The following is a 14547-nucleotide window of genomic DNA, read 5'->3' as shown; positions in this document are numbered from 1 at the left end:
TTAAACAGAGTAAATAAATATTTTTCAACAGGCCTTTTTTTTTTTCATTTGATAAATGAGTCTTATTATAAGACTCAGTGTTAACTAACCATCACTATTAGTTCATAATAGTGTAGAAACATAACACGAGGGCAGAATCCTGATGACCCATGGAACTCAGGCTTTCCTATAATTAGAATCTCTCACACAATCACAGAGAGTCAATCAAAGAGATCTTTCCAGCAGAAGGATCCTAGAGTTTAGTTTTCTCTATAGTTAATTACCCTCCAAAGTTTGAATGATACCATTTACATTTCAGGCAGAGAATCCCAAGAACCTAGTAACATCTGTTCATTCTTCTGGATTCTCCAAGCTCTCCTTTACCACTCCAAGGTCACACAGGTGGACAGTTACCTGAGGTCCCATAGAACTACCTGCACAGAATGGCGATTTAAATCATGCTTTCAGAGCCCGTTTAAAAAATGGTTACATAGGGAATGCTTTTGCATCTTTTGTAAAACTGCTCTTGAAGACAATCACTATTATCTTGTTCAATAGCCCTTATATAAAGATCTACATGAAAAATTCATCTTATAACTGAATGTCTAGAATTATCTCTCTTAGTGAAGTGCTGGGCTTCCTTTTTTAAAACAGATGAGTTATGTAATCTCTTTCTTTCTCCCTCTTGCTCTCTCCCCCACTCTTCTGTTTGCACTTTAGCTGCCAGGAAGTTCATATTTAAATTGCATGTTCCATTGAGGTATTGTTCTTAACCTGTGCTTTGTGATACAGTCTCCTTACCTCTGCATTATCTGGCTCTTGCCCTTACAGGGTTGTTTTTAGCGGCTTTAGTATGACTGAGTCTTTCATTGTGAACAATTGGAATCGTTTTGAAAACTGACAGATCATAAGTTAAAAGTAAAAAGAAGAGGTTGGTTTTCCATTGACTGAGGTTTTACTATACAACCAGGAGGTGTATAGAATTTTAAATGATCAAAGTTAAATCAGATTCATTTGGGAAGAAAGATTTCATTTAGAACAAGCTGAATGCCAAGAATCTCTGTGGAGGTGGAGTTGTGGGGAGTGGGGGGAGGTTATCCTATTCGCTCTTAATTACTCAGTGAATTTTGGCCCAATCATGTCAGTGGTGCTCCTGTTACCCTATGAAGCAAGCATGGGGGAGGAATGACTGTCTGCTTTACCCACAGGCTGTGCAGAAGGTCAAATCACTCACCCTAGACTGTGTGGTCAGTCATCACCTGTCCAGCTGAAAGCTTAGTAAAAAACGTTTGTTTTTTTTTTTCAAATGCTGGGATTCTTCATCTCCTGATCAGGCATTGAGTTCATCAGGAAATTCACCCTTACTTTTCCTTACAGGGACCAAGTGGCAGGTGTCCCCAGCTAGATCACCCAGCTGTGACAGATGATCCTGTTCCTGCCCCACCACGTGTGACCCCAAAAGCTGGAAGCAGGAGAAACAGGAGCTCACAGATCCAGCCCCCGGAGCCCAGCCCAGCCTGAGGGGGCTGCCAGGGAGGGTGACCCAGGAGGGTCTCTGCACCCGTCGCCTTGGCCGGGGCCGGGGAGCAGGAAGCGCACCACCAACCGCTTTCGCGGCGTATTGAGTCTCACAGATTGGTCATTCAGTACGCAGCTTCTTTCTGCACAGCCCACACGGCTAATCCCTGTACTATATTTCTCTCAGCTTTCCCTCCTCCACCCACAGTTCTGCTGACTTCTCTCCACACAGGAGAGACAGAACAGCTGAGGAAACAGCCGAGCGGTGGAAAATTTTTGAAAGTGTTTTGAGCCCACCCAACCTGAGGAGAGCATTCAAAGAAAAACAGGAAAGGGTGAGTAGGAGCTCCCTCAGCCCCCACACACAAGCCAGGGATTGTCACTCCCGCCCACCCCCGAGCCCAACAGGGGCCGACTGCTGGGCCGGAGCCACAGTGCCCACACACCAAAGTATGCGAATGTGTTTTCTGTGAGGATGATGGCATGGAGACAACTGCTCGGCTCTTTCAGACACCACGTCAGGAGGCTCGGGAGCGCAATGGGCTCACTGCATTTAAACAGCTCCTCTAAGAGGTCGACCAGCATCTTTTCGGAATTTCTAGAGGTCATCGTTCTGGGAGAGCGAATGCCAGCCTGAAGATGGATGTGTTTCTGTTCTGGCAACCAAAATTAGACTCCCTAATCTAAAGGGTAATCAGTGCCCCCCGTGTGCGTATGTGCAACTTCATATTAGTCATCCTTTTTTCCCCTCTTCATTTCAATTTCTCTTCCTACTCCAGACGAGAGCTTTTAAGGCTGTCTGTCTTTTCAGGGATTGAGGGTGAGAAATATCTAAATTCATTTAGTTCTTAGTTCTGTTCAGTTCTCCATCTTTTCTTTGCTAGAGATTCCAGTCAGTGGGATGACTTGGAGTTGGCAAGGACAAAAGGAGATTGGCTAATGCCATCATTTATCTACTCATTCACTCATTAAACAGACCTGTAATGAAGAGCTGCACAGAGAAGCTTCCTGTTCTTACCCAGTTTTTTATGGGTTTTTTTGTATGCGTTTTGTTTTTACATCTGATTTAGCATAGGGGTTTTGCATAGAACCTAGAATGTATGCAAGGGTTATGTAACCAATGGATAAAAAAAGATTATAAGTGTCCTTCCCTATAAGTGATCCATGAAAAGGTTTCCAGTCCTCCAAGTTAGACTAGTCCTATCTCCTAATTAAGTATCCATTCACTAAAATTAACTCATTCACCATTCTTCTTTACTCTGTGGGCACAATTGGCTTTTTTCCGATTTTGAATGACATTATCCTCGAAACTGACCTAACTTTTATTGTTCTTGTCAGTATTATGTATTCAATGTGAATGATATATACCCATTTAGGTAACACATGCGTATTGACTAGCTACAATATGCCAGATACTGTCCCAAGCACTGAGGCTGCAACTTTACATAATAACCCCTTTATGGAGCCAACAAGTGAGTGGGATCAGACAATCCTTGGCTTGCTGTTCTTTCCAAGACACAAAATAACTTTAATTATGCACTGCTATGCAGAAAACCAAAGTGAAGAATGTGGTTCTAATAAAATGGAAAACTAGGGACGGTTTGCTTTGTTAACTAGGGGTGATAAAATGTTGAGATTCTTTATCAGTTCCACTGTCTGACTAGCTGTCTACAGCTAACATCCTAGAGGCTGGCAATATAGATGACTGCTAAATAGCTAATGTTTAGTAGAGTTTTGAACCATCAGACATTGTAAGCAATGTTTTAAAGCTGGTTTTAAGAACCAGACGGTCAAAGACACAAGACACATGACCACTCTGAAAGAGTCGAATTTTCTTTTCCTCCTGAACTCTTAAATTGGAGAACCAAAAAAGATACAAATGAGTTTTGCAGCCCTGGGCCTCTGAAATTAAGGATGAATTATTTCACAGTTTGTTGATGCCAACCAGAAATGTAAGGCACTGAGGCTTCTTGTATTCGTGAGGGAGCATTCTGATGTGACTTATCAAATAAACAGGGTAGTCATTTGCGGCCAACAAGATCGTGCTTGCCTTAAAAACGATCTATTGTGAGATTCATCAGGTGTCCAGAGAGCCTGGAGAGTCATCTTTGAGCTGCGGATTGAACATACCATTCTACCTCCGGGCACTGAGTGGTCTTTTAACACCTAACTGGAAAAGAGTTCCATCTCCAACACAGCCCCAAGCTATCAACAAGGCTCAGAATGTGGAATTTCCCTTCATTTCTAAACTTGTTGGACCAGGTCCATTCAATAACAAAGGATTCTTGTATTGGTCCATAACTTCTATAAACTTCTGCTTATCCAGCCTCTCAGAGGTTCTCCTTTGGCAAGAAAAATTAAGAGAACCCACTGGCAAAGTCTCAAAGGGATAAATGAATGACAAGTCATGTTTTAATAAGCTCAACTTTGGTCTTAATGAAATTGATGGAAGGCCATTTTTTTCCCCTAGAAATGGAACTGGCATTGATTTCTCTAGCTTTGATGAAGGATTTGTTTGGAATGCATTCTTCATTGTTGATAGCAAATCGACTTTTTTTGAGAGCCTCAGAATGACCAGAGAAAGGAAAACCATTAACTAAAGGGGTTCTCTTTACATCTATGTTTTTCATATGACAAAAGAAACCAAGGATATACAATAACTCCAAGTTGTCAGGCTGTTAAGGTATGTTAACACCGTCTGTGTAATGATACAAGTTTTAGAACTAGTAGAAAAAATAAGATGAACCTGAGTTTGCATCCTGACTCTGAACTCTCACTCCATCATTTAATACCTTGGCCAAATTATTTAACCTCCCTGAGTCTCATTTAATGGAAGTCATGACCTCCCTTCTGTAATTGTCAAGAGGGTTAGATGAGACTTAGCACAGCTCCTGACATGTCAAAGGCCCTCCTTCCTTCTCCCCTTTTCCTTCTCCCTGAAGCCACACTTATGCGATGACATCACAGTTCCCTCAGTGAAGCGGCTACTAGGTTTCAGGGTTTCCAGATTTCTGCTGATTTAAGAACCCAACTGTGCTGGTATTATTTATGCAAATGCAAGCTGAGGACCAATGCTATAACAGGGATGAGTCACTCCGAAGCACTCCTTCATGGTCTGGTCTTGCCTTGGAAAAAACTGGGTTTTCCTCACTGATGATGGAGAATGATGGGAGAGATTGCCTGGGGACTCAGGCACTTCTGATCAAATGCTCTCACAGCATCAAGAGTTTTTATGCAGAGAATGTCCAGGACTCTCATGAGTGACATTCAACAGTGGTTAGCAGCTTGGATTCTGAAATCTAACAAAACAAGATTTGAGTCCTGATTGCCACTCACTAGCTGCTAGGCTCTCAAATCATCCGTTAGCGCTCAGAGTGCATGTAAGGATTAAATAAAGCAGCATACATAAGGCATTTAGGACAGTGACCTGGTATATAGTGAATGCTTAATAGAAGCCAGTAATAATCTCTGGGTGTTTCTGTCTTTGTCTCACTCTGTCTTCCTTCCTCTATTCTTTCTTTCTCTTCCTAAGTCTCTCTGTCTCTGTCTGTGTATGTGTGTGTGTGTCTCTCTCTGAGTTAACCACTCAGCTATTTGCTAATCATTGAGTCCTGCCTTCCAGCAATTGGCACATTAACAGAGACGCTGTTTCTTGTATGTTTACTGTGTTCTCACTTCAGCTGAAATGCCTCCATCTCACCCTTACACACTCCACTCAGCATTGATTCATCCTTTGATCCTTATTTTGTGAAGCTCATCCTCACATACTTGAAAGAAATGATAATTATTGCTCAGCTGAATCAAACCTCACATCATAACTAAATAAATAGCTGTGGCTTGATCAGGAAGATAATCAAGAGCTTAAATAACAGACTTTATTAAAAAGCTGTCTGATTTCATACCATTATTTCCAAGTTCCATATCCTGCCAGAATAATTTACCTCAGTAAATTACTGATTTTTAAATGTCTCTAGCAAAATATGGATATCAATAATAATAATCTAAATATTCATCATCGAACATCACTCCCTATTGCCACAGACTGGAGGTTAAGAAAACACCACCTCAGTAAATAAATTAACATTTACCAAAGACCCACAGCCTTTTATTAATAAATTTTAGCTTCATAGTTTTTATTGAGAGAGCTTTACATTTCTTTTTTCCAGGAAAATCTCTAGATTTTTCATGCTCTAGAAGAGGCAAGTACGTCTGTGATAATATAAATGTAATTAGTTCCTTTTTATTGCCAATATATTATGGAGACATTCAAATTTACATTATATACACGCTCACTATTAGTTTCCTGAGTTAGGTGGTACCTGTTCTGTATGACTACTAAAAAAGCACAGAACACATGCAATATCCTGTCTAATGATTCAAGTGAAATATACCTCAAAGAATGTTCTATCTTATTAAAATTCACACACATTTTTCTTACAAGGGAGCCACCATTCTGCCTTGTAGCATGTGCTTTATTACAAACTTAGAGTTCATTATGAATAGCGATAGAGTTGCAAATCCAGTCCACAGCTTCATTAGCACAGCAGGGTTTTAGGAAGCATTTCTCCCTCTGTGAGCATAAACTTAGAGGCTGGTCAAGAGCCCTGCGCTGGGTTTCTGGCACACCAGGCTCTTCCCACACTGAAGCGTCCTTACCTGAGGCCCTCGCCCTCGGGAGCGTGCTGTCTGCAGTACTCCAAAGTGTAGGTCTCAGTGGCCTCCGGGCTGGCGGGCCGCCAGCGGATGGTGGCTGAGTTCCAACACACGGTACAGTCCTCAGCCCGGATCACAGGGGTGGAGGGGGCTGCGGGGAGAGAACCGGGGCAGCTGTGGAGCTGTCTATGGCAGTTCTGCTTCCCTGGCCGCTGGGCTTGGGGATGATTTTAATTTTTTTTTTTTTAACATGTCCTGAGTTGAAAACCCAAAAGGTAAAATATACATAGAAATATACATAGTGAAAGGTCTCCCTCTCATCTTTGCTTTCAAACTGCCCAGTTTTCACCCATCCTCAAACAGCTTCTAATAGCTTTGTATAAATTCTTCTATAAACCCTACCAGGGTTTCTTCTTACATATACAAGCAAATGAATATGAAGATTTTTGTCCCTTCCTTTACACAAAAGTTAGCTGCCATGACCTTGCCGTCAATAGGTACTCAATAAGTTGTTTTAAAAGGCTAGAAGAAAGGATAAAACAGGGAGTGGGTCATTTCTCCCCCTAAGGGAGTTAAAATTATCTGAAATACAAAGCAAACTCGGCATATGACACACCTGCTTAAGCCCCTGTGAAAAGATTCCAAATGGGAATGCATTTCCAGCTGAATACCATTGCTGAAAAGTCTTTTGGGGCCTCCTAGTACCCATATGAGAAAGCCTGAGCTTCTAACCTTAGCAAGTGTAAACTCTATGTACTAGCCTTTCTTAACTCATGTCCTTTTCTCCTTGTTTTTAAGTCAAAGAAATAATACCAAAATTCTAGTTGTATTCTGCACACTCCCTACTCTTTCTTACCTTGACACCTGTGCTCATATGTCTTCTTCAGATGGGATACACTCCTCTAACATATTACTTCCAACTGGTCCTTTAATGAGTCCATTTAGGCATAAGTTCTAGGAAGTCATTCCTGAGCCTGTCCCTGCCCCAGCCAGTCTTGGATATCCTTCCGGATCACAGCCCTTACCACACATTTTCCATGATTTTTTGTTTGGTATCTCCCCCACTTGAGTATGAGCTTCTTGAGAAGAGGAGCCCAGTCATATTCACTATTGCAAATGCAGCACCATACAACACCCAGCCTGCAACAGGTGCTTAACAAACGCTTATTGGTTGATCTTAATAGTCTGTAAAGAACTGAGTATTGCCTCTTAACACCCCCTTAACATCTCCTTTTTGTTGTCGTTGCTTGTTGTTGTTTAGTTGGTGAGTCATGTCCGCCTCTTTGTGACTCCCTTGGACTATAGTCCGCCAGTCTCCTCTGTCCATGGAATTCTCCAGGCAAGAATACGGGAGTGGATCGCCACTTCCTTCTCCAGGGGATATTCCCAACCCAAGGTTCGAACCCACGTCTCCTGCCTTGGCAGGCAGATTCTTTACCACTGAACCACCTGGGAAGCCCCTCCCATCTCCTTACCTGTTCTAAAGATTGCCCTTTCGCTGGGCAGGCTACATCCTGTGAAATTCACAGCCATTACCCACACTTGATAGCATCGGTCAGGTTCTAAATCTTCAAAAACACAGTAGCTTTCTTTCACGGTCACTCTGTATTCTTCTACCAAATCTAGCATAAAACACAATCATAAACTCTGAGGTATCTTCCTAAGTTAACTGAAAACTATAGCTATTAGAAAAATCCAACTACACATTTTTCAGTGGGAAATACAAACTGATAAACTTACAGATATCACTAAGTGGTAGATAGCATTTAAGAACATTCAAGCAATAACATTCCAAAAGATAAGTAGAATGACATAGTATTACTTGTGAACACTTACCAGAACATAATAGCACATCAGTAAGATTTCAAATTTCATATACCGCAATTAAAGTAACTTGTTTTAATAGCAAATACTAAAATTGCATGGAATTTACATTAATTCTAGTAATATACTCTCAAGAAAAGTCTTAAGAAGCAATGACAATATTTTAAAGGAGTACGTAATAAAATAAGGACAATCCCATGTTTCCTAAATGTACACTGTTAAAAAGCATCTTTATAGATTAGCAAACCATTCAGTACGATTTTCAGTTTCAAATCTTGATTTCTTATCATGAATTCCAGAATTCTTTCAACTAGAGATTTCCATAATTGATAGAAATACTTAAACCCTGTTGATAGAGCATAAACTGTTCTAAGAAATAACTTTGTTCAACCAAGACATTTTCTAAAATTACTTATTTTACTTTAAGTATTTTAGTAGTAAATATTACTCAGTAACATTCTGAACACCTGCCCCTTGGGCCAATCTGATCAGTCTTACTGAAATTTCTTTCCTTTTAAAAGAACGATTTTCTTTTCTAAATTAGCCTCTGATAATTCCAAGTATCCTCTCATATTATCCTAGGATGTCATATCTTCAAAACCCCTCCAGTTAAGAAACCCAGATTATTCCCTTTTAAAGTAAATTTAGGAACTCTTCAACTCAGCAGGTTTCTTCAATTGCATCTCTCTTTACCAGTGAGATATACTTTCTGGATGAAATTTTGGCTTAAATAACATCATAAAGACATATACACACTGAAAAACATTTCCCCCATAGCCTAGAACCTGGGACTGCAATTCTCAATAGAATTATCCTTTTGGACTAAGTCATTTAGCCTGGTACTCCTTTTAACAAAGCACATAATATATGTTATTGGGGACCTATTACACACAGCATAGTATCACAGTTATTGAACTGGCATCAGCAGAGTTCAAGGCATCAAAGGAATGGGACACAAGACAGGTATGTTTGAGGCATGGCAGGGGAAGGTGGGGAGGTGAAGCACTTTTATAAAGTACTCCAGGAAATTAACAGTTGTTAAGAGGAGTCTTGGAGAGCCATGAGGTTCTTTGATATAACTGGATATACAGGGAGGTGAAGTATGGTATAACAAAACAGAGTCAAGCAAATAAAAACATAAGCTTTGAAGTCTGAAAGATCTTTATTTAAAACCTGTCCTGGTCCCAAGTAATTTTTGTGGTCTTGGGCAAATTATTTAATCTCACATTCGTTTTCTCAATTGCAAGTGGGAATAAGAGCACTTTTCTTGTTGTGCTGTGACAGGTATATGGTAATAGGTTCCCAATAAGATATGAGTTCTTACAGACAAATTTAGCCAACTTTACAAAACAATACGCCTATGGTTGCTTTCTTACTTTTTCTAATTTAAGTATCACATGACATCCCCAAAGACTTAAATACTGATTAACAGTGAAATAAGTTATAATTCATTTCTTATTACAAATTGGTTCCTATGCCATGTCAATCTTGTCACATGCTCATCTAATTTCCAAAAATATGGGTCCACCTTCAACAGGCAACACAGAATGTCAGCACTCCCAACTCTGATCCATCAAACTGCCTGGCTTCTAGGACTTATTAGAGGTCTTACTGAACAGAGAGATGTTTACAAAAGGCTCAACTGTAAGACATGCAATCCATTCACCCTCCCAAGCACTTTTACCTCTATCCTCACATTAATTTGGGACACCAGAAGACTACACCATACAGTCTTCTCATGCCTTGAGAAGTGTGAACTCTGAATTTACCTTTATAGTTTGTTTGCAGCTTTTATCAAAGGGGGATCTGAGAAAATGCCAACCATGATATCCAATGCTGCTTTTGCACTAAAATTACTGTGGAGGACAGTGTCCTATATACAGCTCGTTTCTCCTCTACAAAGTGGGACACTTTATGCTTGTGTTTTAGACTTCAGTTCCGATCAAAACTTTGTTTTCAACACTTTGGTATGTTACCTCATGCCTGAAAATGAGAATCACTCAATTGCTCTTGTTGACCTGAGAACTCAAAGCCAAATTTGAATTTCAGTTCAAATATTCATGTTGAAAAGTATTCATTCATGAACTTTATTCATGTTAAAGTATTCATCATTAGGATAATATTTATTCATCCTCGTTTCATTTGGTCCTGATTTCCAAATTTTGCTTATATGTCATTTCATTATATAATTGCTGGTTCATTGTTGCTTTTATGAGTGGCTACAAACGCTTTGTGGAAAGAGTCCTAATAGGTATATGCTTAAATTCTACACATTAAGATGTAGAAATGTACATATGCGTCTGAGTATGTGTTGGCAGTCCTACCGTTTACTTCTTGGTCATCTTGTGGCTCCTCCATGCAGTAAACCTGGAATGAGTCAATGACATCTTCTTTGTTCATGCTCCAGTAGACTGCGATTGTGGTGCTAGTGGCAGAATTGGGTTCCTGAGGTTCTAATCTAGGAGGTTGTGGAACTGGAATATAAGCAAGATTTATTATAACTAATGCTGTTTTATTGATTCCTTTTTCTTTTTGAAAAAGTCACCTGTGCTTATTGATAATAATACAAGCAATATAGAAGTACATGGAGGAAAAAATGGGAGGGCTCTCTTGTTCTCAACAGCTCCCCAACCTCAAGGATATCCCTTGGAAGCAACCATTGTTATTATAGTTGTGTGTATCTCTCTCCAAAATGTCTTCTCTGCATGTGTACATATACACTATGATACACATAGAAATAAAAAAAAATGGATCTCCCAATGGGATCACTTGATAATATTCTTCAGTCCTATACTTTGAGTAATAAACTTGTACAAGTTAGAGGATGCACCAAATAATTTGGTTTTCCTTCAAAACAAAACCTTGAGTTTGCATTGCTAGTAACCAATATCATATCCTTCTATGTCAACATAGAATCTATATTCAAATAGAGATCGATGAAATCCTCTTTAGCTATAGTTGCTTTATCATCAAGGCTGCAAAAGACTTGCATGAATAAAATATCAAAATATACTTTCTGAAAATACTATCCCATTTTCCCATATCCAACATGACCATACCTACAATTTTTTTTAATTCTTAAAAAATGTGAAAATTACATGAGGGAAAAGCACCCTATTGACTGATTCAAATATAAGGTTTAGATATCTAGTATAAATCCATTGTTCTGGTTTTAAAGGCAACAATATTCTCAAGTGTTTTACTAGAGATTTTAAAAGTTTATAATTATGCATATTGAACATTCAAGTACATACAATGCCATAAATTAAGCTCCTATGAAATTCTTCTCCAAAATTTTTGAGATATAAAAGCATTGAGTATAGTTTACAAATTAGAAGAAAAGGTTATTCCCATAGTTGAACAGATGAACTGTTTTAAAATTTATTTTTGTGGCTATTATTTTCCAGTCAACAATCCTGAGAGATGAGCTTGCTGAATAATATAGGCTAAATTTTATGTGATTACTTTATTGAAAGTCAACAATGAAGGGAAAGAAAACAAAGGTTAGTTCAACAGGAAAGTGGAAATTAGAAGAAATAAATGATTCTAAATTTAGAGAATGGAACAAAAAGAGACACACTGAAAAGACTCAATACAGAGATAAAGAGCAGAGGAAATACACAGTTATGAAAAATGAGAAGGAAGATAAGAGAAGGGGCAAGTTCATGAGCTTTGGAGGGGAGAGGCTGGCCTAAGGTTAAATGCCAGATCCCCTACTTGTAAGCTTTGTTACTTCAGCTTCAGTTCCTCTATCTTTAAAACAGGAAAACAACAATAATGCTATTTCCTCCCAGGATTGTTGTAGAAAGCAAGATAATGCATATCAAGTGCTTAGCAAAGTACTGGACACATAACCAGTGTTAACATTCAGAAAGCAACATGGCCTTTGCAGGAGCACAGAAAACGGAGGGGAGAAGGCAGGCAGCTCTGACGGTGCAGCTGAAATAGAGACCCATCATCGGGTAAACACAGAGGGACCACAGACGTTTAAGACGTGCCGGGAGGCTACAAGAGAGGGCAGGAAGCCCACCTGTCAGAGCACCTCCCCAAGGGCTGACGGTGCTTCAGAGGCTCTTACACTATCTTTGACTTTTCTGTTTGTCTTCCGAGCAGAAAGTCAGTGTCACATTTTAAGGGGTCCACCAGATAAACGTAGTTCAGTAAATTTTCATGTTGCCCTGGTTTATGGAAGAGCCAAGCAGATTGACTATTGTCTATCATCTTTGAAGTAGTGCTGGAGAACTTTCTGAAGAACAAACAATGAAAATGCTCCCTTTTCCTCTGTGAATTATACATTGAGCCTTACCTGCTTTTTAAAATGGTAATATCTTTTCAGAAGTCTTTATATCAGGTAGCTTAGCAGACTTTAAATTGATAATTGAGCCCCCCTCCCAAATCACCAAATTTTAAGGAACAGGCAGTTGTAGGGAACTAAGCAATGCATGTAGGCTAGAAATAATTTTGTACCTAACCTACTCCTTTAAAAACAATGACACTAAAACATCTTATTTCAAAACAAGGATCACTTGTATTGTTTAAACTATTCTTAAATTTAAAATGGAGTATGAATATTCCATGTATGTAATCTATAACAGTGGCTCGATTTACAATTCCTATGCGGCACAAGAACCTCAGAGGCTCAGACTTTATACGTTATCAACACTATTTACACTTCTAGAGTAAGAAACTTGAGTAAGAGGGATGCCAAAAATGCAAAATGATTTTAAGGCTTCCAGACATAGGCTAAGGCACTGGGCAAAGGCATCACCCCCATGGATTCCCTCTGCCTGACAGAGCATGCCCATAAAGAGCTGTCGTGCTCAATGAGCTAAGCATTAGATCAGCCTGCGCTTCAGTACTTGTAGTGGATACAGATTCCCACACAACTGAGCTTTCAAGAAAGTCCCCAGGAGAACAGCATTATCTGCAGTAGCCAAAAGGTGAAAGGAACTCAGAAGTGTATCAACAAGTGAATGGATAAGCAAAATGCAGTATCGACATACAATGGGATTTATTCAGCTTTAATAAGGTAGGGCATTTTGACACATGGTGCAAGACGGGTAAACTTGATGCTCAGTGAAATAAGCCCGTCACAAAAAAGACAAGTACTGCAGAATTCCATTTATATGAGGTACTTAAGAGTAGTTAAATCCATAGAGACAGGAAGTAAAAGGGTGGTTGCCAGAGCCTGGGGGTGTGGGTGGGAGGAATGAGGAACTGTTATTTAACAGACACAGTTTCAGTTTTGCAAAATAATTCTGGAGCTGGATTAGCGGTGATGGTTGTACAACGGTGGCTTCAACATGGTTAAAATGGTCAATTTTATTTTACACAATTTTTTTTTTTTTAAGTTCTAAGGAGCAGAGTCAAGAAGCCTTGGGGTGTCACGAATCTATGGTTATCCCCCCTTTCACAGCAATTCACTCAGCCTGTTTGGTGCAGACCAGTGGATCAAGCGCAGAGACTCTGAAAGCCAAACACCCCTGCCACACACATCCCCAACAGCTGTGTATCTAGAGCAATATGAGAAACAAGTCTCTGTTCAGTCTATTTCCTCACCTGTCAGATGGGAATAACAATAAAACCTGTCTCCTAGAGTTGTGAGATTAGAGGACAGTCCAACTAGAAACAGTCTCCACCCTGCCCGGCATCACGTAAGCAGGAGGAACCGTTAGGGCTGCTCTGTTTCTCGTTATACTCTCTGAAGCAGAGGCGCAATGTGTGGTGTTCAAATCTCACAGACCAGTCCCCCCTAAGAGCTTGGAACTACTGGGACTGCCACATGTACTGTTTGTGAATGCACCATTAACACTTTGTGACCTCTGAAATGTACAAAACGCCCCCTCACTGCCCATCAGATTCAAAAGAATGTCCTTGAGACAGGGTACTCAGGGCTGGTACACTAGGATGACCCTAGGGGATGGGATGGGGAGGGAGGTGGGAGGGGGGTTCAGAATGGGGAACACATGTATACCCATGGCTGATTCATGTCAATGTATGGCAAAAACCACTACAATATTGTAAAGTAATTAGCCTCCAATTAAAACAAATAATTTTTTTTTTTAAAGAAAAAAAAAAATCCCTTAAAAATAAAAGAGTTACTCTGTTGACCAGAATTTCTTGGTTTGCGATCTTGGCTCCATTCAAATGCGACATGATAAGAAAATACCCCTTTGTTCTGAGATATACCTAAAGAAAATCCATTAGGACAAATAACTGAATTTTTCATTTTATATAGTGTTGGGGGCTGGGAGGGGAGCTTTTTTGTTTTTCAGTTTTTTTGAAGACACAGTAAACTTTTACTAGTTACTAAATTAAAACTCCTCATGGGAATAAAAATTAATTCCCAATTTGAAAACAGAAATTGTCTTTATGGTTTGCTTTGCAAGATTATAGCATCTTTTAAGGAGTACATTTTACATTAAGTGAAACTTGGTTACTTCACTGAAACACAGTAGCTTTGAAAAAAATCTAAATAAATTTCATTGTCTTGTTTGTTAAAATAGCACATTAAAAAAGTATTTTGAAGAGTCGGCAGGATGCTTTTGACAGCTGAGCAGGAGGAGGCTCCTG

At 39.6% G+C, this 14547-nt stretch overlaps 1 protein-coding gene across 1 annotated transcript in view; it reads right to left on the bottom strand.

Moving 5' to 3' along the window:
• CMYA5 (cardiomyopathy associated 5) overlaps positions 1-14547 on the bottom strand; it is a 99796-nt gene that overhangs the window by 16701 nt on the left and 68548 nt on the right. Inside the window, exons 7-9 of the mRNA XM_015096799.3 lie at positions 10299-10448; positions 7626-7772; positions 6154-6301 (exon numbers count right to left, since the gene is read on the bottom strand). Of these exons, the coding sequence (XP_014952285.3) occupies positions 6154-6301; positions 7626-7772; positions 10299-10448 (445 nt within the window). The remainder of the gene's footprint in view (positions 1-6153; positions 6302-7625; positions 7773-10298; positions 10449-14547) is intronic.

This window comes from Ovis aries, chromosome 7 (assembly GCF_016772045.2).
Source record: "Ovis aries strain OAR_USU_Benz2616 breed Rambouillet chromosome 7, ARS-UI_Ramb_v3.0, whole genome shotgun sequence".
Classification (NCBI taxonomy): domain Eukaryota; kingdom Metazoa; phylum Chordata; class Mammalia; order Artiodactyla; family Bovidae; genus Ovis; species Ovis aries.
This window is presented reverse-complemented; position numbering and strand designations above follow the sequence as displayed.